The sequence below is a fragment of the Zootoca vivipara genome, chromosome Z1 (genome assembly GCF_965207765.1).
Source record: "Zootoca vivipara chromosome Z1, rZooViv2.hap1.1, whole genome shotgun sequence".
NCBI classification, from domain to species: Eukaryota; Metazoa; Chordata; class Lepidosauria; order Squamata; family Lacertidae; genus Zootoca; species Zootoca vivipara.
The window spans coordinates 21144354-21169143 of NC_142583.1; the positions used below are offsets into that span (position 1 = coordinate 21144354).

Genomic DNA, 24790 nt, shown 5'->3' on the forward strand with positions numbered 1-24790 from the left:
GAATCTTCCAACATGCAGCTTCATTGCGTTCTAGTGTTGCAAGAGAGGAAGGAAACGTTTTCTCTAGCTACTTGCGCCATGCCGTGGAAAGTTTTAATATACTTGTACCATGTAACCTCTTACCTTTTCTCTAAACTAAAAAGTCCAAAATGTTGCAAGCTCATCTTGGTTGCCCTTTCTGAAACCTTTTCCAACCCCAATTTATCCTACGTGCCGTCTCGCCACAGACTTGTGTAATGCCGTTTCTGATATCGGCAGCCTAACAACTATCAGTTTTAAAAGTATGTCTAAACTGTATAGCACTTTGCCCCTTTAAATATTTAAATGGTGTTTCAGCTTTTGTGCATCCCTTTAATACAAATAATACAAATAAGGGACACGGGTGGCGCTGTGGGTTAAACCACAGAGCCTAGGGCTTGCCGATCAGAAGGTCGGCGGTTCAAATCCCCGCGACGGGGTGAGCTTCCGTTGCTCGGTCCCTGCTCCTCCCAACCTAGCAGTTCGAAAGCACATGAAAGTGCAAATAGACAAATAGGTACCACTCCGGTGGGAAGGTAAACGTTTCCGTGCACTGCTCTGATTCGCCAGAAGCGGCTTTGTCATGCTGGCCACATGACCTGGAAGGTATTAGGTATAAGGTATTAGGTGTTTCTTGGAGTCAAACATACAGTGGTACCTTGGTTCTCAAATGTAATCTGTTCCGGAAGTCCGTTTGACTCCCGAAACGTTCAAAAACCAAGGCGCGGCTTCTGATTGGTGCAGCCGCCCCAGAAACAATCGTCAACAGCTGCATCGGACATTCAGCTTCTAAAAAACATTTGAAAACCAGAACATTTACTTCTGGGTTTTCGGTGTTTGGGAGCCGAAATATTCAAGTACCAAGGCGTTCGAGAACCAATGTTCCATTGTAGTTTGGTTTATCTTCTTCCTATAGCTTTTCATATGTCTTTCACCCAACGAATCAAAGCTCCAGAATGTTCCACCTTGGTCCTGAGCATTGGCTTTCTAGAACCTTGTTGCATTTTCAGCTCAGGCCAATTACAGAATTATAGCCATTTAACCTATTCCTACCCAGCTCTACAAGCAGGACACAGAATTCTGATTGCTATAGGTGGGGGTAGAAAAAAGGAGATGGAATTGAGTATCCTGGAAGAGGATATGGTTCACTAACTGGAACCCTGAACAGGAGCTCTCCACATGCAGCCTTTTGTTGTATTTATAATTATCCAGTCCACACTATTTCATTTTATAACACTGCCATTGTGTCACCTAGTTGCTCTTCCACATACTTTACATGCACTACATGTTTAATTGAAGATTCTGTGATAGCTTCTAAATCCTTTGGGATGTAAGTATTTCATCTTTAAAGGCTGCCTCAGCTTGAGTAATAGGAAACCATATCTCATCTCAAAGTAATCCAATTTCAGCATCCAGGAGAAGATTCATAAATCCTTATTAGAAGAGACAAAAGACAGGCTATTGCCTTTGCCTCTGATTTAATTTATCTTCTGTCTCAACAACATATTTTGAAACCCAACTAAAGGAATAATCTGCAATCTGCCAGGGATTCCGAATAAGTGTGAGATACACTGCATAAAGCACTCCTGCTAATAGTAACACTTTCCAATCTCTTGCTACGCAAGTAATATTTCTCCAAAGGGATCTCTTGACTGAAAGTGAGAGTACTACAAAATGAGAGGTTTGCGGATTACAGCTAGTATCCAAAGTCATTTTTTGTGAAACTATGGAAAATCAACTTTAAGGCCCAGGTTTTCTATTCCAGAGATGGGGAGCTGCAGGCCTAGGAATGCAGTGGTCTATTCAGGAATATGGAAGCAGACAACTGAATTCCAAGTCTCCCACCTGATGGGTCCCAGGCACTTACTCGGGGTTTGGTTTCTTTGAAATGAGGGAAGAAGGGACTGTGGTGTCTTTAGGATATATGGTTTAGTTACACATATATACAACCCAAGTTGAACATGGAGGAGCCCACAGCGTTAACACTCCAAAAGGGTCTTGTTTCTCTCATAGTCACAGCCTTGGAGTCAAGCATAAAATCAGCAGAGCTCTCACACTGCCTGCCCTACACCCTGCTTCCAGCTCTCTCACACAAGACTGCCCTTAACTACCAGCCAGGTGAGGGGGGGCACCCAATTGCACCCCCACCCATTTGCCCTCTGGCACAGAACAACTTCTTTTGTTATACTAAGGGTCTTTAACTCACAAAGAAACTTTCCCATTAGATTTTAACCCTTGCTGGAACCAGAACCCCAGGGATTAGAAGGCACTCAAGACTCTTAATCTCAGGGTTGTGAGTTCAAGCCCCACAATGGGCAACAGATTCCTGCATTGCAGGGGGTTGGAATGCATGACCCCCAGGGTCTCTTCGAACTCTAGGATTTCTGTGATTACGTGGTCATACGGGTTAATTACGTGGTCATACACGGATTAACTCCCCAAACACACAGCACTGTAACAATAAGCACTGGTGCCAGTCAAACCTGTTTGGAGAGGGTATTCTCTTTGAGAGGGTATATTTTCCCCACTTGCTGCCCTGGAATGAGTCCTTGGCCCAGCCCACCTCATCCCCTTTCCCCCTACTACAAATCAAATTTCTGCCCCAAGCCTTTATATGGGGGCATCCTCTTCAGGACTAGCTGACCTAATCCATCCAAGGTTGGCAGCAAAAAAAATTCCTCTCTGTTCATTCTCACGATTTCCTGAGTATATCATGCACCCAAACAGAGGCAAAACTCACAAGACCATGGGTGACCTCATGTACATACACACATGCCTGCAAATTCTCCTTCTGCAATTTTTCTTTCACAGATGGACTATGAAGTGGGGGTGGGTGGGGAACTATCACCATCCACTCCTTACCTCCAGCCCAGGCATTCCCAAACTGCGGCCCTCCAGATGTTTTGGCCTACAACTCCCATGATCCCTAGCTAACAGGACCAGTGGTCGGGGAAGATGGGAATTGTAGTCCAAAACATCGGGAGGCCCAAAGTTTGGGAATGCCTGCTCCAGCCTGTAGTTTACTCTTCTCTGGGGCACTTTCTTCCTTCTCTGGCCTGACTCCCTCCAATTTTGGGGGCTTCAGCTTTCTGTGTCTTCCACACTGGCAGACTCCTGGACAATCAACCTCTCTTCTTCTTCTGGTACTGACTGGAACTCTTTACAGTCCCAGGTTTTTCAGCTGATCATTCTGTTCCTCAATCTTTTCAGCCACCCCTCCAGCCTGAATATACTGCAACTGGTCTTCAGGGTCAATCTTAACCCCTTGTAGTGGCTGATCAGGCAAGGCCCTCGGCTCCTTGCATGGAGTCTCTTTTCTCTTCAAAGGTGCTTTTTAGCTGCCACATTTGCTCCTGGGTGTTCCTGGTACATAGCTTTTGTCTCCTCTTTTGGACTCTTAAATTGCGGTTTCTGCTGCTCCATTTGCTGCTGGAGTATCAACCTAAGCTGTTCCTTAGCCCATCCTTCAAGGTGGCTGTGATGAGGAAGAAGGGGGCAGGCATGCCCCATTGCATGGGCAGAATTCTGATAGTACTTATTTAGATTCAAGGCAGATTACTGTATATTGGTGATATTTTGCATTCCTATTGCAAAAGGATCCAAACGAAGATACAGAATGGAATGACATACTAAGAGAGTTTGGTATACTGCCTCCAAAAGAAGAGGTTAAGGATGAAGTTGAAGAAATGGTTTTACGTTTACAGAAAGAAGCAGAAGGTAAGTGTAGTTGTGAAAAGTATTGTCAATTATTAAAATTAAGACCCACCATTTCAGCATTGTACCAGGCGGCATAGTACAATAGAGAAGTAAAGTTGTCCCTGCCTTGCAGAATATAAAGGTTGATCTACACAGTTCAGCCTTCCTGGGATTGTGTTACTTGAGAGGACAGATAGCAGATCTATTGTTCACCAAGACATTGTTCAAGTAATGGAAAGCTAATATGCAGTGGGAAAGATTCTATTCTAACCTAGACATTGCCTGATTGTCCAACTTTCTACAAGCAGTGAGTTTTAAACAAATAGCCTTTATTACAATTCAAACTATGGTACCTGCCTTGTGTCCTTGCCCACTGGAAGGAAAATAAATTTGCTACTTCATCTATATGATCCTGAGCCTGCATTTTAAAGCAGCTGAGGTGCAGAAGGATAGGCAGATACACTTTTTTCTGAATGTGTATATACACAGCCATCATTAGCATATATATGGAAATTGCCTTCATTGAAAGCTCATTGCACAATAGCCATAAACTTGAATATTGTAAGCATGGAAGTTTCCCATTCAGGTTCCTCTGTCAGATACTCCTTTTGGAAGCAGATTCAAAATTTGTTTAATCCCAGAAATTTAATCCCAGAAATATGCATGTTCTTCATCACCCCCCCCATTCTTCTTTTAGTGAAGCCATATGAAAAAATGAACCTGAAACAACTCAAAGAAGCTGAAGATGAATTTGATGAGGAAGATAGAAAAGCAGTTGAAATGTATAGGTATGCCAAACTACTAGTAACCACTCCCATCACCAATACTGAGTAAGAATATTCTAAACTGGAGATTAAGTATAGAAAAAGGACACACTTCTTATCCATACAACCCTCCATATCCCTTCTAAAACATTACTGCATAATTTAACTTATTTAGTTTCCCAGGGCGGCTGTAATCCACAAAACCTTCTGCTACAATAAATTTCTTTGACTTTAAGATCTCACAAGTTTATTTGTTGCTTTAACTGTCTGAAATTCATTTACTACAGGATAAATAAATTTTATTTCTAACGTTGATGGAATTTCTTTTTCATGAGCCAGTAGTGCCACCTAGTGATTACCACATCCAAAGTTCCTGCATGCTGTATTGACTACTCAAAGTTGGCATATTGCTCAAATTATTTTTCTGCCCTCTTGTTATTCCTATTTCGTAACCTTGTCCACACTTATGTGGACAGGCTGCATGTGCATTAGAATAAACTGTTCCCCACATCTAACAATGCTCCTTTCCTCCAAACCTCTAAGGAACAGGAGTGATCACAGCCCACCCACTGTCAAACTCTCTCCCTGGTGTCTATTAATAATCATATGAAAAGTTATTAGTTCACATGGCTTTTGTTAAACTAGGAAACGACGTTTAGAAGAACTGCAAAAAGGACAAAGATTTGGAGAACTCAGAGAAATTTCTGGAGAACAGTATGTGAAAGAAGTTACAAATGCACAAAAAGGTGTCTGGGTTGTCATCCATTTATACAGATCAAGGTAATAGTGAGGATTTCAAAAAGGGTGCTTTAAAATTTGGCAGAATAAAACTATATACATATAAAGTTAACTCTGGGTTATGGCTTGAATAGGCACCCATTCTTAATAATTTGTGACTGGTTTTCCTGAGGCAAATATCTGTAACAGATTTCTTGTAGATCTGCAGTTTAGGAGCATCAATGAAGACTCTCTATGTTCATATGCTATCAGCAGTTGCAATGTCCTGTCATACTAGCAAATGGGGGCTCCCTTGATAGGTAAGCCTAGCGCAGAAAGGACTGTGGGCTAGTTCACACATGGCCTAAGCCAGGCATCCCCAAACTTTGGCCCTCCAGATGTTTTGGACTACAATTCCCATCATCCCTGACCACTGGTCCTCTTAGCTAGGGATCATGGGAGTTGTAGGCCAAAACATCTGGAGGGCTGCAGTTTGGAGGTGCCTGGCCTAAGCCAATGTTCCTCAGCCTTGGGTCTCTAGATGATCTTGGACTACAACTCCCATCCAGGGCCGGCTTTACATAGCCCCCCGGCGGCGCAGTGCACCACGGCGGGGGGCTGGTAAGCTGGGCGCCGACCTGGCAAGGTGGGCGCCGCACGGCAAAGTCGCGCGAAAACCAATTGCGCCCTGCGAGGGCGGTGGCGGGCGGCGGAGCGATCTCCGCCCCTCAGCACCAGGGCGCGCAATCTGCTCAAGACGGCCCTGCTCCCATCATCCCCAAGCAGCTTCACCAGTGGTCAGAGATGATGGGAGTTGTAGTCCATCAACTTACGGGGATCCAAGGTTGAAGAACTCAGGCCTAGGATATACACATGAAAGGAAGTAGAGCCATATTGTCCAAACTTCCCTACTCTGCTGCCTTCCAAATGTTTGGGACAACCTCAATAAGCCACAGCCAGCACATGGGTCACAGGTTGCCATCCTCAGCAATAGACTATTTGTGCATTTTGCAGGGTTGCAGTCTGGGATATATATGTGTGTGTGTACCTATTGTAGGGTGCTAGGAACCTCTACATAGTAAGGGGATGCATCCTAGAATGAGCATGAATACAAATGGCATATTGGCTTTTGTTCTGGGGCAAGAAAATGCAGCACAGCTTTATGTGCATAGGAGGATAGCTTTGGGAACATGTCATGGGTATCAGTCTCATGCTAATGGGCTAGTGCAATGGGCTTAGAAATGTACTCAGGAAAGGGCTCAGAAATATTGAGTGCAATATGCTGAACTGAGCAGGGAAACAACTGGAGTGAAACTCAGCCATACAGTGGAACCCAAAGTAGCGTACTGTCCTTCTGATGTGAAAATGTGAGTGTGAATTTAGTGGAATGGTTGATAGCGGTTTGGTGTGTGTGTGTTTTTTTAATTTAGCATTTCCTTATTTGTGCCAGAGCTTAACCATCAAACACATTTGCTCTTTTGAATTTTTAAAGCATTCCGTTGTGTGTGTTAATTAATCGACACCTCAGTCTACTGGCCACAAAATTTCCAGAAACCAAGTTTGTGAAAGCCATTGCAAACAGCTGTATTGAAAATTACCATGACAGTTGCTTACCTACATTGTTTGTGTATGAAAGTGGAGAGATAAAGGGCAAGTTCATTGGAATCAGAGAATGTGGAGGAGCAAATCTTACAGTAGAAGGTAATGCTCAAAACACTTCAGCAAACTAGAGGTCAGTAGACAAAGATCTGGCTAGTTATTGCAAATTTATGTGAACTGCAGCCTTCTTTATCTTTGCAGTTCTTAGCCATATTAATGACTCCTTTCCACCCATTCTTTATCCAAGTTTTATTTCTCTCAGGCTCTTCCTTTCCAGCCTTGTACCTTCTCTCATATTGTTCTGTACTACTGCTTGTTTCAATCCCTATTTTCAAATCCCCTTCCTTTCCTGTTTTAGACCTCCTGATCTGCCTACCCTGGTCCTCCTTAAGATCTATGAGCTCAACCAAACACCAATGGCAACTCTTTGGATTACAGCTGCTGAGCCACTAGAGACTCTTCTGAGTGTTCTGTCTCCCAGTGATGGGAAGATAGTTGAGAGACCGCCCCCAATGCTGCCACTGAATTTATATTGTAATATAAATTTTACAGTAAAATGTTGCAGTAGTTCATAAAAGAACATGTGAAGTGTGAAACGCTTCAATGTGGAATAACCGAGATAACTATTCACTGAATATTGTTACTTTACCAACAAGCTTTGGCGTAAGTTCACAACTAAAGGCAATAGTTGTTTACTTAAAGACATGTATTAAATAGCCTGTGAGAGAAGGACTAGAATGGGCTGTCTTGCTATTTTTTTAGTGAAGGCAACTTTAAGGTATGTGTAGGCAATTCAGGGCTAGTAATTTCTGTATACAGTACTTATTTACAAGGCTGGTTTTTAATGACTCCAATAGTGTTGTGCTATCCAGTGTAAAATAATAACTTCCTCCCACTATATTTTAGCTAACCATTGAGTTCTATCTGTGAATACTATGTTCATGAGTTGTATCATGAAAGTAAAAATTTCATGTACCAACCCCCTGGATTGGATGTAAGTAAAACGGCAAGCAGGTGCAGACTGAGGTTGGTGGGCAAGTGCCCCATTGACCCAAACATACTGGATCATAATTCTGGGATATAAATGATTTATTGCTAAATATATTGCTACTTCAGTTTGTCTCAACAGTCTTTGTTATTTCAGAACTTGAGTGGAAACTGGCAGAGGTTGGTGCTCTAAAAACCGATTTAGAAGAAAACCCCAAGAAGGAACTTGTGGATATGATGACATCTTCAGTTAGAAATGCCTCCATAAATGATGTTTAGACGAACATTAACTGGACATGTAAAGACACAAACACTGCTTGAGCAGAAGAACACTTGAAGGTGTACCTGGCATTTCCGTGTTTACGTTTGGCTGGATTACTGCTTAAATCAACACTGCTTAGGAATAAGAATAAGTAAATAAAAACGGCACAAATGCAACCCACTTGCTGTATTCACACTCAGAACGTATTTTCTGCTCCAGTCCAGAGCTCTGTATGTACTATTAGCCCAATTATCTGTCAAGGGGGCTTATTTCCTAAAAAGTGTGTTCAACATTGCAGCCATCACTCATTTGTTCATAAGTCATATTTCCAGTGAGAGATTTGTAGGTCTCACTCTCACACAAAGGACAAATGAATCAAGGTAAAAGTCTTGTAAAAATCAGAAAGCACGTACAGAACACATGTAGGAGCACCAGGTCACTAGTGTTGGGAATTATTGTTTATGGGTTTGTAAAAAGCAGAACTGGACTCAACAGAGGGAAATAGCTTCAAAAGATCACTGCCTGTATCCCTGGCCATGCCATAGTTAGCACCCAAAACTATGCGGGAAAGTATTGTGCAGACACACAGTTAGGTTAGAGATGACCCATTGAAATCAATGGGTATTAAATCCACTGATTTAAATGGATCTACTCTTATGAGGTAGCTGGATATCAGCCAGTATTTTTAGTGCTGGGCATTGTACAAAGAAATAGAAATAGCACAGCCCTGCCTGCTGGCTAAGTCGTATCTTGTTAATACATGCAGGGCTACGAGACTCATTCAGATTAAATCAAGCTTAAGAAGCAACAGAACATATTGCCTGAGGAAAATAGTCTCAAGGTATTGGAAAAAAAAGATTGGCCAAGTATTTATAGTGCCTTTCTTCTTTGTAATTTTTTGAAATTTGCTAATACATGAGAAGGGTGAAGTGAGTTTCACAACCACACGTGCAGCAGATTTAGTTGTTCAAAAACACTCATAGTTATTTCTCCTGAGAACTGGATTATTAAAAGTATTAATAAAAAACATTAGCTGTTCCAGAGATCAGTAATTAACCCCAAATTCTGAAAGCCTGTGTTTGTACATGCAATGTTCTGTTAGCACCTTAGAGGTTTGTGTATCTCCTATTCATTCCTAGCTAGACAAAACACATATGCAGGAGAATGATGAAGCAGTACACTTTGTGGAGTTTGTGTTCCACAGGGATCATTTGGCAAAGAGAGACTGGGGGGCACCTTCTCTGCACAACAATTGTGAGCTTTGCATTCCTCAGCAGCAGCTTACTGATTCCTATTATAACTGATCTCCCCAGAGCAGGCAAACACCAACTCAAAACATAAATTTATTAAAAACAATAATTTCTTGTTTAATGAACATTTACACATCTATTTATTTATGCATTAAAATATATCCCTGCCGTATATTCTCAAGTAGAGAATTTGCCTGCATCGGCTTCAGTCAAGTAGTTTGCTACAGCACAGCACATAATTAACCTTTAAATAGAATGGTTTCATAGTGTGGGTGATGAATGAAATAAAAGGAGAAGTCATTTGTGAGTTCCACATTCACAAAAATTGCAGATAACTGAGCACAGTTTCAAGCTTTTATTCAGCAGTAACCTCATTTTAAGAATGAAGCAGTGACGACTAAAAATATCGATGGAGGTGTGTGAAGACTGCAGAAAGAGCTGAGAAGAATCTTAATAGCTGTTACTCATAGTCACCAGTAGGCACTTCACTAAGTATATACTGGTAGGCCTGCATTTGCACTTGTTCATCTGCTGTTACCCTTATTCCTCCCCCTTTTACTCGCAGACCACTTGGGGAAAGCGATCCTGTCTAACTGACTACTAACACAGGTATGAGTATTCTGAAAGTAATTGTTGTGACGTGGGGTTTGTGATTTCAGCTCTCTTGACAAAACATGCTGGAGACAGTTCTCTAGTAACAGCTCTTTATTAAAGTGAACAAGACTGAAGACTGAGGAGAGGAAAGCTACATTTATAGGGACAGGGGACTAGCTAGGAAGGGATACATTTTGGAGGGAACAATATCAAGCAATCACAGTGCTGCCTTTTGGAGGAAACCAATAAGACAGAGGATCCAAATACAGCAGCTTAAATGAACCAATAGTAGCTGTACCCTCTGGAACCAAAAGGCAGTTACTTTATCCTAATGCAAATACAGACAATAATAATACAGATATAAAATCCTTTGACTCAATACACAACACCCCTCCCCCCCTAGTGAGCACAGCAGACGTAATCCCTCAGGTACTGTGGGGTCCTACAACTTCTACCTGATCTCCTGACAACAGGTGTTGCAGGTTCTGGATTGGGTGTTACCTGTGGTGGAGGGGCTGCTATAGGGGTTTCATCAGGAACAGATGGAGTCCCAGACATCTCAGGGTCCCCGACCTGTACCTCGTCATCATGAGGACTAGCAGACCCTGGTTCATTTGCTGAAGCCCCTGGTGACTGTACCTCTGGACCATTTTCACTCTGGTCTCGCAGCTGTGCGTCATTAGCCAGGGATGAATTATCTGGCTCCTCCCTGCTGAGCGCCCGGCGCCTCAGCTGATCTATATGTCTCTTCCAAACTTGCCCATTTTCCAAGGTCACATAATAGGACACAGGTCCACTAGCCCGGGTGATCACACCGGCCACCCACCGCGGACCTCGTGAATAGTTCCTCACCCAGACCAGATCTTCAGGGGCGAGATACCTTGTTGTGTCAGTCTCAGCCTGGGGGGTTGCTCTTGAATTACGGTTTGGCATTTTATCTGGGTGGACATAATCCAGCACCGTTACCAGTCTTCTACCTAAGAGCAGCTCGGCTGGCGACTTGCCCGTCGCAGTACACGGCGTCGCATGCTGCAAAAATAACATTCGCGCAATGCGAGCCGACCAGTTACCCTCCATTAAGCGCGCAATGGATTCTTTGGCTGTTCTTACCATGCGCTCAGCCTGCCCATTGGAGGATGGGTGAAAGGGCGCGGATGTGACCCCTCTTATAAAGTTATCAGCCAAGAATGCCCTGAATTCTTGGGATACAAAAGCTGCCCCATTATCTGATACAATGGTCTCAGGTAACCCGTGGGTAGCAAACAGCTGCCTCAACACCTTGATTACGGCAGCTGATGCCATGCTAGGGACCATCGCCACTTCTAACCATTTGGAATATGCATCAACGATAACCAAAAAGACCTTCCCTTGGAATGGCCCAGCAAAATCTATGTGCAGCCGGCTCCAGGGAGTCCTGGACTGCTCCCACCAGTGGACTGGTGCTCTGGCCACTTCTGGCCGCACCTCTTGGCATGCCTTGCATGTTCGTACCCATTGTTCTATGTTCTGGTCCATTCCAGGCCACCACACATAACATCGGGCTAGCGACTTCATCCTGACCATTCCCGGGTGTCCCATGTGAAGCGTCTCAAGAACCCTGTTTCTCAGTGGTGCTGGGATTATCACCCTATCTCCCCATAGGAGACAACCCTTATGCATGGACAATTCGTGCTGCCTTGTCGCATAAGGCCTGAATTTTTCTTCATGCGGACCACCTGGCCACCCCCTCCCCACCCAAGTGAGCACACGGAAGAGAACAGCATCTTTCCTAGTTTTCTCAGCTATATCCGTAGCTGTTACAGGAGCCCCCAGAAGTGTTTCTAGCATCATAATGTGCCCGCCGGAGCAGGATCCTCATTGCTCCCGCCAGGAAGGGGCAATCGACTCAGCGCATCAGCATGGCACAACTGTTTCCCCGGCACATGGGTCAAGGTGTACTGGAACCCATTCAGGAATATTGACCAACGCAACATTCTGGGGGAGAGAATTTGTGGCGTTTGTTTGTTTGGGTTGAACAACCCTAACAGTGGTTTGTGGTCCGTTTCAATGGAGAAATGGCGACCGTACAAATAATCATAGAACCTTTTGATTCCGGACACAATAGCCAGTGCCTCTTTATCAATTTGAGCATAGTTGCGCTCTGTGGGCGACAACGTACGGGAATAGAAAGAGATGGGCTTTTCCGACCCATCCGGTTCCCTATGACTCAGCACAGCCCCCAGACCGTATTGAGAGGCATCACATGCCAGGACCAGCGGCTTTGACTCATCATAATGAGCAAGGACGCTCCTGCTACTCAGCATTCCTCGCAAGGAGTCAAAAGCCTTCTGCTGCTCCCGCCCCCATCGCCACACATTCTTTTTCTGCAATAGTCTATGTAATGGTTCAGCTACCGAAGCTTTCTGGGGTAAGAACGAATGATAAAAGTTAATAAGTCCCAGGAATGACTGCAACTCCGTCTTGTTCTGTGGTCGTGGTGCCTCGATGATGGCCTTAATCTTAGCATCTGTGGGGTGGATGCCTGATGCATCAATTTTAAACCCCAAGAAATCCACAGTTGGCACCCCAAAACTGCATTTTTCTTTTTTCAGTTGCAACCCCACCTCCTTGAACTTGAGCAACACTGCACGGACACGCGCAACCAGTTCCTGTGGGTCTTTTCCAGCAATCAAAACATCATCAAAAAATGGCAAGACCCCCGGCAGACCTCTTAACAGGCGTTCCATGAGCCCTTGAAAAATCCCTGGGGCCACACAAACTCCGAACTGTAATCTGTTAACTCTGAACGCCCCTTTATGTGTGACAATAGTCTGTGCTTCCGCTGATTGTGGGGTTACTGGCAGCTGTTGGTAAGCTTGTGCCAGGTCAATTTTGGCGAACACCTTGCCCCCAGCCAGTTTAGCCAACAGATGTGATACGACTGGAATGGGGTATGAGTTTCCCTTGAGTGCCTTATTGATAGTACATTTGTAATCTGCACATATCCTGACTTCCCCATTTGCTTTAAGGGGTGTGACGATTGGAGTCTCCCACTTAGCAGAGTCCACGGGTGAGAGAACTCCCTGCTTGACCAATTTATCCAGCTCTGCCTCGATCTTGGGTTGCAGTGCAAATGGCACTCGCCTTGGTTTGAGTCGGATTGGAGCCATCCCGGGGTCCAACTCGAAGTCAACTGGGGGCCCTTTATAACAACCCAGTTTTCCATTAAAGAGACCAGCAAATTCCTTGCATAATACCTCACTCATCTCAGGGCAGGTTTGGATTGAATTAAGCCCTGAGATACTCAGTCCCAGGGCAGGGAACCAGTCAGTGCCCAGGAGACTGGGGCGACTGCCCTTCGCAATCACCAGTTTGAGTACAGCCTGTTTGTCCCGGAACTGTACTCTCACGGCACACATTCCCATAACATGGATGCGGCCTGCTGAGTACGACTGCAAGGTTGCCGGAAAGGGCTCCAGAGGGGGCAACTTACCCCTGGGGAAGAATGTCTTCGCGGTCTGGTCCGACACGATGGTGAATGCGGATCCGGAGTCCACCTCCATGTCGCACTGCTGACCCTCAATCTTCACCTTGACGTGTGCCTTGCCTTGCGCTGGAAACTGCACGGCCCTCCCGTTGATCTCCGTTACGTAGTGGCAGTCCTTTAGAAAACGAGTTGCTGTGGGCGGTCTGCGATGCTCCAGTCTAGGTGCTCCTGTCGCTCCCGACGCCGCCGATCTACAGACCCTGGCGATGTGACCCGTCTTCCGCACGTCCGGCAGATAGCATCCCTGAAACGACAACTCTTCCTTTCATGGTTTCCGCCACAACCTGGGCAACTGCCTCGGCGATCTCTGTGCACTGTGCAGGCCTGACGCACCGACTCGACCCCACGGACTGGGCTCTGGCTCGGAGTAGCCTCTAGCTCGTCCATGGCATGCGCAACTTCTATCTGTGGCTTAGTGGCCTTGCGACTGGCATCAAGCTCCTCTCTTTCATAATTCTCCGTGGCGGTGGCCTCTTTCAAGGCTGAAGCAAGGGTAACCTCTTCTTTAGCCACGATGCGTCTTCTGGCTTTCTTGCTGCTCAGACCACCAATAAACCGATCCAGGAGAGTCTCTTCCAGATTTTGGAAGCCGCAGTGCTGAGCGAGCTTCCGGAGTTCAGCCAGAAATGTGGATACAGACTCCCCAGCATGCTGCTGCCTCTTATGGAACTCCATCCGCCGGGCCATCTTGGTCTCAGTAGGCGCCAAGTGGCTTGTTAGGCAGGCAAGAATATATTTGAGAGATGTCTCACTCAGCTTCGCTGGAGCAAGTAATGCCTTGGCCAGCTTGAAGGTCTCGGGCCCACAGTAGCTCAGGAATGTGGCCCTTCTTTTGCTGGCATCGGTGATCCCTTGAGCCACTGCAAAGAACTCGAAGCGTTCGACGTAGTCTTCCCAGGTGTGGGGCTCTGATGGCTGGAAGGGCTCCAATACCCTTGGACTCTCCATTGTCCTAGCGGGCAGGGTCGTCTTCTCAGCTGGCCAGTGAGTCTTGTTCTCAGCTGCAATCCGGACTCTGAGGCAGGGTTGTGTTTAACCGCTCCTCAGCATTCCGGATCCCATCCTCGTCGCCAGTTGTTGTGACGTGGGGTTTGTGATTTCAGCTCTCTTGACAAAACATGCTGGAGACAGTTCTCTAGTAACAGCTCTTTATTAAAGTGAACAAGACTGAAGACTGAGGAGAGGAAAGCTACATTTATAGGGACAGGGGACTAGCTAGGAAGGGATACATTTTGGAGGGAACAATATCAAGCAATCACAGTGCTGCCTTTTGGAGGAAACCAATAAGACAGAGGATCCAAATACAGCAGCTTAAATGAACCAATAGTAGCTGTACCCTCTGGAACCAAAAGGCAGTTACTTTATCCTAATGCAAATACAGACAATAATAATACAGATATAAAATCCTTTGACTCAATACACAACAGTAATATGGCAATATGTACTGTAAAGATTACTACTAGATAATTTTTAAATGAATGAATTTGAGGAGCATTGGTGTTGCAGTGTGCCTCAGTTTGGGGGAAAAACTGGCAGGCATGGTCCATATCAGTTTCTGGGGTGGATGATAGCTCAGGGAACTCCATGTAAACATGCCACCCACCCTTCTTTCTGAAGAGGAAGTGGGATTTCATGAGTATCCTACTGTTTCGTTTCTTAATGTGGCAAGTTCTGCTGTGAATGAAGCTCTACTACACACTATGGCAAGATGTGATGGAAACAAGCCAAAATTAAGAATAACACATGAAACAAAAATATTCGATGACTGGGTGGTTCATTGGGTGGTAAGACATCCAGGGAAGGGCACTAAGAGACTAATTTAACGGAACGTTTACATTGTTGACTAGCAATTTGCACCTACAGGAACTCTGTTAGAGGGCCCTGTCCCAGTGTCCCAGTGTCCCACTCTACTTGTCCAAAAACCTGCATCTTCTTGGCAAAGTAATACTGCATGAAGAAAGCACTCATTTCCACAAGAGCTAAAGCCAGCCTCATTCCCTACAGACCCTCTCAGGTGTGAAGAGCTGTAGGGTTAACCGTTAGATAGTTCTGTTACCCTCGGGAGTTCAAGGTGACTGCATGATGGCCTGGGAGATGGCACTCTCTGTGGCAGCCCCTCAGTTGTGGGATTCCCTCCCATAGCATTAAGCCTATATTGTAGTGCTGATGGCACACTTCTTTACCCTGGCCTTTGACACCTGAGATCTGTGTTATCAGGAACCATTCTATTCCTGAGACTGTAGTTTGTTTTCAGAATTTTTAATACTGAATTTAAAATGGTTGTAACCCGCCCTGGGACTTGCTGGTGAAGGGCAGATAATAAATATAAGAATATTAATAAATGCCATCTTTTTCTGGAAAACATCTTGGAGCGTACCACCAGCTTATTTAATGCAATGTATTTGTGCTACTCCATACAATAATGAAAGTAGCAGAACAATCTTGTACATGACTACCCAAAAGTAAGTCCTATTTAATTCAATTGGGCCTATTCCCAGCAGGAGTATGATTACACTGTGAAGGAGATAACTTTGCCATTAAAAAAGCATGACTTTTGTCTTTTCTGAGTCAGTTAGTTGAGAATGTTATGGTGTTTTATCTTCTTCTGGGTGCTCTTGGCTTCCAGTCATATGTGCCCTTTGCATCTCACCTTTCCATTGCATAACATGTGAAGTTATTAGTATATTTAAAAGATGAGGGTTTGTCAAGATTAAATGGCCTTGATATGGCTTTCTTCCCCTGGATAAGTTTGAAAAGGTGTCCCTAGATCAAATACAACCACCTGTTCTTTCCCCTTGTGCAAATTGTATTTACACATACTGTATTTAGGCTTTGTCTCAGCAGGGGATAAGAACTAACAATACTATTATTAAATACTTTGCTTCCTTCGTGAAATCAAAATGAAATGTTTTCTCAAGCAGCTTCCATAACAGTGAACACACACCCTAATTGCAACTACAGAATAACCTAGTTAATATTGCCTTTTGAAATTCCATATTTCCCTTTGTCCAACAATTGTTTATAAAATTATTCCTATTCCACCATTTTGGAAATAGCCTACACAAGGAGGCTTACCATATCATAAAAAGGATCTAATAGAACCAAAAATAATAAGGGCAACAATTAATAAACAGGCCAGTTAAAACAATTACGTATAAAGTTACATATGGAATTCTCACTGTACCTGTCTGCTGCAGCTTTGGGTCTATAAAGGAATCTGTGGGTATCCTTATGTGGGATAAAGTCACTTCCCATAGATGAGCAAAGTACTTTAACATGGTGTTTTAATTCTATGCATATTTTAGCCCATTGCTATCCTACACCTTGCAAATAATGTTAATGACTGAATTCTTACTTGAGTTGAAATCAGCTGGGATTTCTTCCCATCCCAGATTAAACCTTCTGGTTTAATTAAAAAGCTACAGTAGTTATGTATATGTTGGTCTTTACACTAGTATATTCCGGCATATAAGACAACTGGGCGATTAAGACGACCCCCAACTTTTCCAGTTAAAATATAGTTTGGGATATAAGAAATACGACCCGGTATATAAGACGACCCCTGACTTTTGAGAAGATTTTCCTGGGTTAAAAAGTAGTCTTATACGCAGGAATATACAGTACTTTTTGTAAACCTTTAACGGCAAAGCTTTTCTACAAAAGGGCATGCTCATTCTTGATGTTTGTTTATACAGCTTACATATTCAACCAATTCTATGTGAAACTAAAACTGTTTTAAGCCTCACCTAGTAAGTTGCTTGGCAACCTCAGTTACAAAACTTACATAGAAAAGATAAATGGGACACACTGGGCATTAATTACCTCAAGTCATGTGTGCAGTAGTATTAACACATTATACAAGGGCTAAATTGTTACCAGTGGTATATTTCCAAGCTATAAACAAGACCTAATGCTTGAACAAGGTATGTCAACTGTGCTTTATTTCTTTGCTGATCTTTCACATAAAGGAAGAAAATTTCAATTAAAAAACAAAATTCTAGAGCAGTGCCATCTGTTGTGTGGAGAGTCAAAGGAACAGCATTTCGATCATCATCATAATAAAAATATACAGAGGGGATCTAAAGCGGTTTCATAATTGTTTTAAAGAACTTACTGTGAATACATGGCGTTCAAGTTCAGTAGTGAACCATGGCAACCACAGTAATAGACATATATTGCATTAGATTTCAATATTAATCATGCTTATAGCTTAACCATAAGCTCTATACCAGGGATAGCCAACGTGGTGCCCTCCAGATGTTGCGGATTTCAACTTCCATCAGCCCCAGCCACCACGGCCAATAGCTAGGGGTGATGGGAATTGTAATCCAAAACAATCGGATAGCACTACATTGCCTCCCCCTCCCCTTATGCATGGCAAGGGTGTTGTGATTGCACCATTCCTGCTCTTCCAAGAAACTCAGTGGTAGATGTTGGATGTTACATTTGCAGAGGAGAATAACGTATACCTGTAGATCTAATGCATCTACACCAGGGTGGTCCAACATGCAGCCCTCAGACCTTTTTTGGTGTCCCTCAGCAATATTAAACTCCCCCCCCCCACTGCCCTGCATTCTCAAAGCTGGGTAAATGAGGTGCTGAACTTAGGGAAGGAGACTGTGAATCTTCCCTCCTCCTTCCCAAAGTCTAGGTAGCCGTTTTCAAACTTTGGGAAGACAGCGTGAGAGCTGGGACATCAAATTTTGGCCTCGCTTCCCCTGCACAACAAGGCAGTGTGTGGACTGCGGGTTATTTGTCGAAGTATTATTGCAGCCCACTTGGTATGAAAAGTTGGGCTGCCCTGATGTACACTCTGAAGATTCTAACTTTGAAGTGTACAGATTGCAGGATAGTCAAACCTGTATGTACTGGCCTCTACACAAATACCGTATCTAATAAGGGGATGGTGGGTATGGAGGAAGAGTGGTATGCTAGCATGATTTCTATTTGTTACAGCATGTAAAGTACTGACACATGTAATGTAGCTGTATAGTGTTATGCATATTAGTTAGTATACTTTTAGAATTCAGCATGCCTGCATGTATTTTTGCTGCTACATTTCCTTAGCAAGGCTCTTTCACCCTAAATGGTTGGACCAGGAAGAAGTGCAACAAGAAAAGTTTTCAGTCATGCTCACTGCATTTCTGCCAGATTACTCTGTCTACCAATTTTCTGACAGCTACCGGTATTACAGCTCCTGTCATCCCTGTTGCTCCCACATGTTGATGAGAGCTGGAAGTCTAACGTTCAGAGAGACAGATAGTCCCCTTGCCGTCTGTAATGGAGCCTTTCAGAACCAGGCTTCACATCTGAGCAGTGGATTGTATCGAGACATCTCAAAGAATCATAGAAATGTAGACCTGGAAGGGACTCCGAGGATCATCTAGTCCAGCCCCCGGCAAATGCAGGAATCTCAACTAAAGCATCCATGATGGGTGGCCATCTAACCTCTGCTTAAAAACCTCCAAGGAAGGAGAGCCCACCACCTCCCTTGGGAGTCCGTTCCAGGGCGGAACAGCTTACTGTCTGAAAGTCCTTAGCTGGAATCTCCTTTTTTATAACTTGAATCCGTTGAAATGCCATCTTCCTCTTTGTCCAAAAACTCAAGGCTTGGTGATGAGGCCGTCTTGTATTGCTTGATCTTTTTGGCTCACCTGAATTTTTTATATAAAAAAACCTCATTCTTTGCGTCAGATTCTGAAACACTGAACTTTAAATCTGCTTGGGTCCCCGGCGGCGCTGTGGTGTTTGCTTTTGCTTTTTGTTTTTAAAATGACGACACTGGGCAACATATACGTAGTTCAAAGAGCTTCTGCTGCGAACATGGGACTTCCAGAAATTTACTCAGGAGGAGGCCGGACTGACTTGCAAAGGCACTTGCGCCCACGCTGCTTCCACACTGCAGGTTAAGGAAGAGTTTTACGGGGCCGAGTCAGATGCCCCCAAGTCTCCATCCCTCAGCGCCGTCTCTGCGGCAGCAACGACGTAAAACGCTTCCGCTTTGGGAGAAGGCAGAGGGCCCTCCTCCAATCCCGCCCATCGTCCCAAATCCTCCCTCGCTGCTCCCCTCCTACAAGGTAATCTGAGGTCACGGAGGCACAGCGAGAACGCCCTGTCCTCTTCTGACGCATGCGCAACACATCCCTTTCCTCTCTCCCCCGCTCCGCCGCCACCTCCCGAAGGTTTCCATGGCGCATGCGCAGCGAAGCCGCGGCCCGCTCCCTGACGAAGAAGGGGAATCACCGTCGACTCCCCATCTATGCGCGCGGTAGTAATGCGCATGCTTAGTACAGACCAGGGAAGCACAGGGGCCTGGGCCGGCTCAGGCTCTTGCAAGCCGATATACCGCTGCAGCTTGCTTGGCGTCCCTTACCACCGGCGCACGCGCAATACGGGCAAGGCTCCTCCGGGCTCGGCGGCTGATTCCGCGGCTTGTTTTGCCGGTAAGCGCGAGAGCGGCGCATGCGCGGTCGCGGAGGGAGACCTTACGGCCTGGCGGGTTGTGGCTGCTTACTTGAGAAGCGGGGGCGAGCGATCCGTGTCGCGGCGGTGGGCAGAAGAAGAAGAAGAGCGCGAAGGGAGGCGGCAGGCTGGCAGGGAAGCTCGGTAAGGAGGATACGCCAGCGAGCCGCGGTCGCCGGCCTTGAGGGGGGCTCGCGGAGTCCTGCTAGCGAGTGGGCTGAGGTAAACTTTGACAGGCGGCGGGCGCGACGGCGGGTTCGGTCGCTGGCGCAGGTCTATGATCTCAGTGCCCCCCCCCCGACCCCGCCGCCAGTTGAGGGCTTCGCGTGACCCGCTGCCGGGTACGATTCAGCGATTCAGGCCCTATGGGGCGGCCGGGAATTTGGGAACAGCCTGAGGGGCAGCCCTCTCCATCTTCCTCCGACCCCCACCCCCGAACTCCGGCACCATGGCGAGCCGGAGACGGGGCAGCTCCGGTGTTTCATAACCGAGGCGGGAGGGGGCTGTAAGGGGCCTTGGCTGCGCCCATCCCGCTCTCCGGGTTGCGCCCGGGGTCTCCGGTTTATTAAGGGCGCGCCAGGAGTGGTACCGGTTTGGGGTATCCCTTCTACAACCGGCGCCGTTTGGGTCCTGTCAGAAGGCTGCCCTTCCCTGCCCTGCGAACCCGGAGCGCGAAGAGGCATTTTCCTTTTTCTCTTTTCCTTCTTGCGCTACAGCGGCCCTGAACCTTATTTGAATGCTGATGATGCAGGCGGGGAGGGGTTTCCTCGCCTCTCTGGAGCCGCTTGCTTGTGAGCGAATCTAGGGCATTAGATCAAGTTGGAGCGCCCACGTACTTTCATTTATTTTGCCGAGATCAGGACCCTGGCCCTTTCTTTAAAGCAAAGGGGAGAATGCTGATGTGTCAAGCCCGCTTCAAAGGTACCAGCTGGTTTCATTTGGTAGTCAGGAATGCAATCTGACTTTTTGGTGTCGTTGGTTTCTTAGGTCTCTGGCTCAGTTTCTGCTAAAATGTTATACTGTACTGCAAAAAGATCTAATTTAGCAGAAAGTGGAAAGTCAGCATGTGATGATTTCTTAATGTGCTTCTTTTTGTTAAGTAACATGAAAGAAAGGCTGCAAGCCTAAGCATACTGCTGGTAAATCTTGTTTAACTCTGCAAGATTTCAGAGTAACCATGCTGATGATGGTGCCAATGTAGTGTGCGCTTGCAGATAAGGTTTTGTTCTGGTTGGTAACACTTGTAGCTCTCCTTGAGTGAAGAACAACATAAGTGACAGGACAAATTGTTAGATTGTAGCAATGTGCATAACTCCATATACGGCATTTTATAAGTGACCCTACTTGCTTTCTTGTGTGCACATACTGTACTGTAATGGGTTATTTTTTTGTAACCCTGACTCTTTGAGTGGAGTAGATGTGCTGGAAGAAATACCTTACTTTTTTGTGTATAAGACTAGATTTTTTTAACTTTAAAATAAGGTCAAAAATCTGGGGGCATCTTATACACGGATAGTGCATGTGCCCATTTTCTAAATTTGGGGGGTCTCCAAAAGTAGGGGGCGTCTTATACATGGTGGTGTCTTATACATGGAAAAAATCGGTAGTTCTCTAGTATCTACTTAGGAAAGGGATGCGGGTGGCGCTGTGGTCTACTCTAAACAGAGCCTAGGGCTTGCCAATTGGAAGGTTGGCTGTTGGAATTCACGTGACGGGGTGAGCTCCCGTTGCTCGATCCCTACTCCTGCCAATCTAGCAGTTCGAAAGCTCGTCCAATTGCAAGTAGATAAATAGATCTCTTCCACCTCATGAGAAGAGAAGACTCCCTGGAAAAGACCCTGATGTTGGGAAAGATGGAGGGCACAAGGAGAAGGAGACGACAGAGGATGAGATGGCTGGACAGTGTTCTTGAAGCTACGAACATGAGTCTGACCAAACTGCGGGAGGCAGTGGAAGATGGGAGTGCCTGGCATGCTCTGGTCCATGGGGTCACAAAGAGTCGGACATGACTAAACGACTAAACAACAATAACAAATAGATACCGCTCTGGCGGGAAGGTAAATGGCATTTACGTGCGCTGCTCTGGTTCACCAGAAGCGGCTTAGTCATGCAGGCCACATGACCGGAAGCTGTACACCAGCTCCCTCAGCCAATAAAGCGAGATGAGCACCGCAACCCCAGAGTCGTCCACGACTGGACCTAATGGTGAGGGGTCCCTTTACCTTTTTATCTACTTAGGAATAATAGATTGCAGCTTAAATAAACCTTGAAGTTGACCATTCAATCTAGAGTGAGTGATAGTTGCTTGTCAGACTCTCAGCTCAAATGGCCTTGCTTTGCTGCACAGTTTCTTGGGTTGGCAACACTTTTTATAGACCATTAATTGCCCACATTGCTGCTTTATAGAATACAGTACAGTGCTTGTGTTTATTGTACCTATGCCCCGCTTTTATATCGGAAAGCTCATGTACTTCCCATAAGCCTTCTGTATAGGTACAGATCAGGTCTACACAGTTAAACCAGTGTTAAACCAGTGTTCCATTACCTGCCAAAGTCTGTTTCAGTATCCTATAATTTAAGACAAGAATAGTTTAGCTATCTTCATCAAAAAGAAAGGATTCACATAAATAAAAAAATGCATGGTCATGTTTTCCTGGAATGTTGTTGTCAAACACAATTGAAACACCAGAATGATGTCTTACTTTGTGGTATGATGCTGAAGTGGCATGCCAACTTTTTAACCACTCCCAAATAAATAATAATAATAATAATAATAATAATAATAATAATAATAATAATAACAGTTTATTTATTTATTTAATGTGTATACCACCCTATACTCATTGATTTCAGGGTAGTTCACAACATAATGTTACTAGTTAAAACGTTATAGGTGTGCAATCCTTCCTTACACATTAAGACTTGCAACCATAACTGCAAAATTGCAAATAGACCTAGACAGTTACCTCTAGGTGAGTGGGGTAGAGTTGTCCATGCACCCGTTTGTACTGCTCTGTACTGTATATATACTACAGTACAGGGGTGGCCGACTCCCAAGAGTTAAAAATTGGCAGTGATCTACTCTACCCCCTTTTTGGGGTTCTTGAGCTTTTTTTAGGAAGGAAAGCCCTGTTTTTTGGCATTCAGGTCAAAGTTGTTGGGCTTCTTTTAGAGAGGAGGAAAGCCACATTTTTGGGGGGGTGCAGGGCGGAAATGTTGAGCTTTTTTTAGGGGAGCCAAAGTTGTTGAGCTTCTTTGGGGGGAGCCCAGTGATCTACCTGTTGGATGTGCCTGCTACAGTATATGTGGGTTGCTCATCTGGCTCTCTTTCTTACCAACTTAAAGAGCTACAGAGAAACCTTTAAAATATAGACATATTGTATATAAGACTGCAGTTATCTCTTTTACCCTTTCATAGCTCAGTCTGGAAGGAATACCTTCTTGTTCAGCATTGCCTTCCGTGGAGGAAGTTAGAAGGGCTGGTGCCTAGGCTGTGTTGTGATAAGAAGCACAACCTGCTTTCTCTTCTTCCCTGTTTGGTGCATGCCCACATCAGAACTTGATGAAATGATACTGGTAGTGCAGTGCAGGTTTACAAAGTAGGCAGGAGAATTACAGGCATAGCAGAACCTCAGTGAACACTTGGATCATTTATGCACAAAATGCATATCACTGGCCTATGACAGCTTTGTATTTAAATAAAAACCACAGGGATGTATGTACTGTCCAAAAAACAACAACACAGGTCTATACAGTATAACCAAAATAAGTTTATATAACTGCAATCCTAAACTACCTAGAAGTATATTTTTTATTAATTTTATCAACAAACATACACAATACTAAATACAAAAATACAAATACAGAAAACATCAAAATACAAAATACAAAAATACACAAATCAAACAACATATAACGGAAAAATATATCATTTCTCAACCATTTTGATATTCATTGTCTTCCGGCTTCCCCAACTAAACTACCTAAACTACCTAGAAGTAAATCCTATTGGATTCAGTGCGGCTTACTCCTAAATCATTGGGGTTGTGATTGCCTCAATTATGAAACAATGGATCTTCTGTAATGGAAATAAGCATTCGTATGATACTACAGTACTTATTGCCTGAAATAGAATAGTTTGATGGAGGCAAATCAGTCAATACCAGTGACGGTATATCCCACCTGTCTCAATCTTGAATGGGTTAGACGTTTGTAGGGCTTTTCCTGAATTTGTTAAAGAAAGATCTAACCAAATGAAGGTGAGTAGGGCAGAACTTGTAATATCTTGATGATTCTGAACTAAGAAGGTTATTTTCACGATACCCCCACCCACAGATCTTTAAAGATTTGTATAAAATGCATGCTGGTGAGATGAGGATTAGTGATCGGTCTAGAAGTAGTTTCAGTTCTTCATTTTTTATCCATTGTGCTTATGTCATTTCCCATTCATATAGGACATACAGTCCTTTTAGTCTCTGATCAAATCTACTTAATTATAGGAAATTTGCCACATCTTGTTTCTATTATTATTATTATTATTATTATTATTATTATTATTATTAGCTGGCCCTCCCATGCATTGCTGTGGCTCATCCGTGTGATTCTCCCCACCCTGTGCTGATCCATGACGTAACCTGCCCCTCCTCCCCCCACCCCCGGCTTATCCCTGTGATTCCCCCCACCCTGTCCCGACCCATGACATATCATGCCCCCTCTTCCCCCGCACCTCCGGCTCATCCCTGTGATAGGTCCCACTGTGTCCTGACCTATCCCGTCCCCTCCCCCCAACCCCCACCTAGGTGAGTCATTACCTCCATTCGGCCTAGTCTGTAAAGGCTTCGGCCTAGTATGTAAACGGGAACTGAGGTGCTGTTGAGAGGGAAGGTTTCATAGGTGCAGTACGAGTGTAGCCACC

General features: G+C 44.8%; 2 protein-coding genes across 4 annotated transcripts in view; both read left to right on the forward strand.

Moving 5' to 3' along the window:
• The first annotated feature begins 78 nt into the window (after positions 1 to 78).
• PDCL2 (phosducin like 2) lies at positions 79 to 8060 on the forward strand. Its single transcript, XM_088660789.1, has 6 exons — positions 79 to 111; positions 3615 to 3735; positions 4412 to 4502; positions 5124 to 5258; positions 6688 to 6896; positions 7939 to 8060. The coding sequence occupies exons 1-6, from the start codon at positions 79 to 81 to the stop codon at positions 8058 to 8060; spliced, it is 711 nt and encodes a 236-aa protein (XP_088516915.1).
• An 11574-nt stretch (positions 8061 to 19634) lies between these two features.
• Positions 19635 to 24790, forward strand: part of CLOCK (clock circadian regulator) — a 36456-nt gene continuing 31300 nt past the window's right edge. Inside the window, exon 1 of one of the 3 annotated variants that reach the window (XM_035111565.3) lies at positions 19635 to 20097. The gene's annotated coding sequence lies outside the window, so the exon portion shown is untranslated. The remainder of the gene's footprint in view (positions 20098 to 24790) is intronic. The other 2 variants (XM_035111564.3, XM_035111566.3) reach the window with 2 other exon arrangements.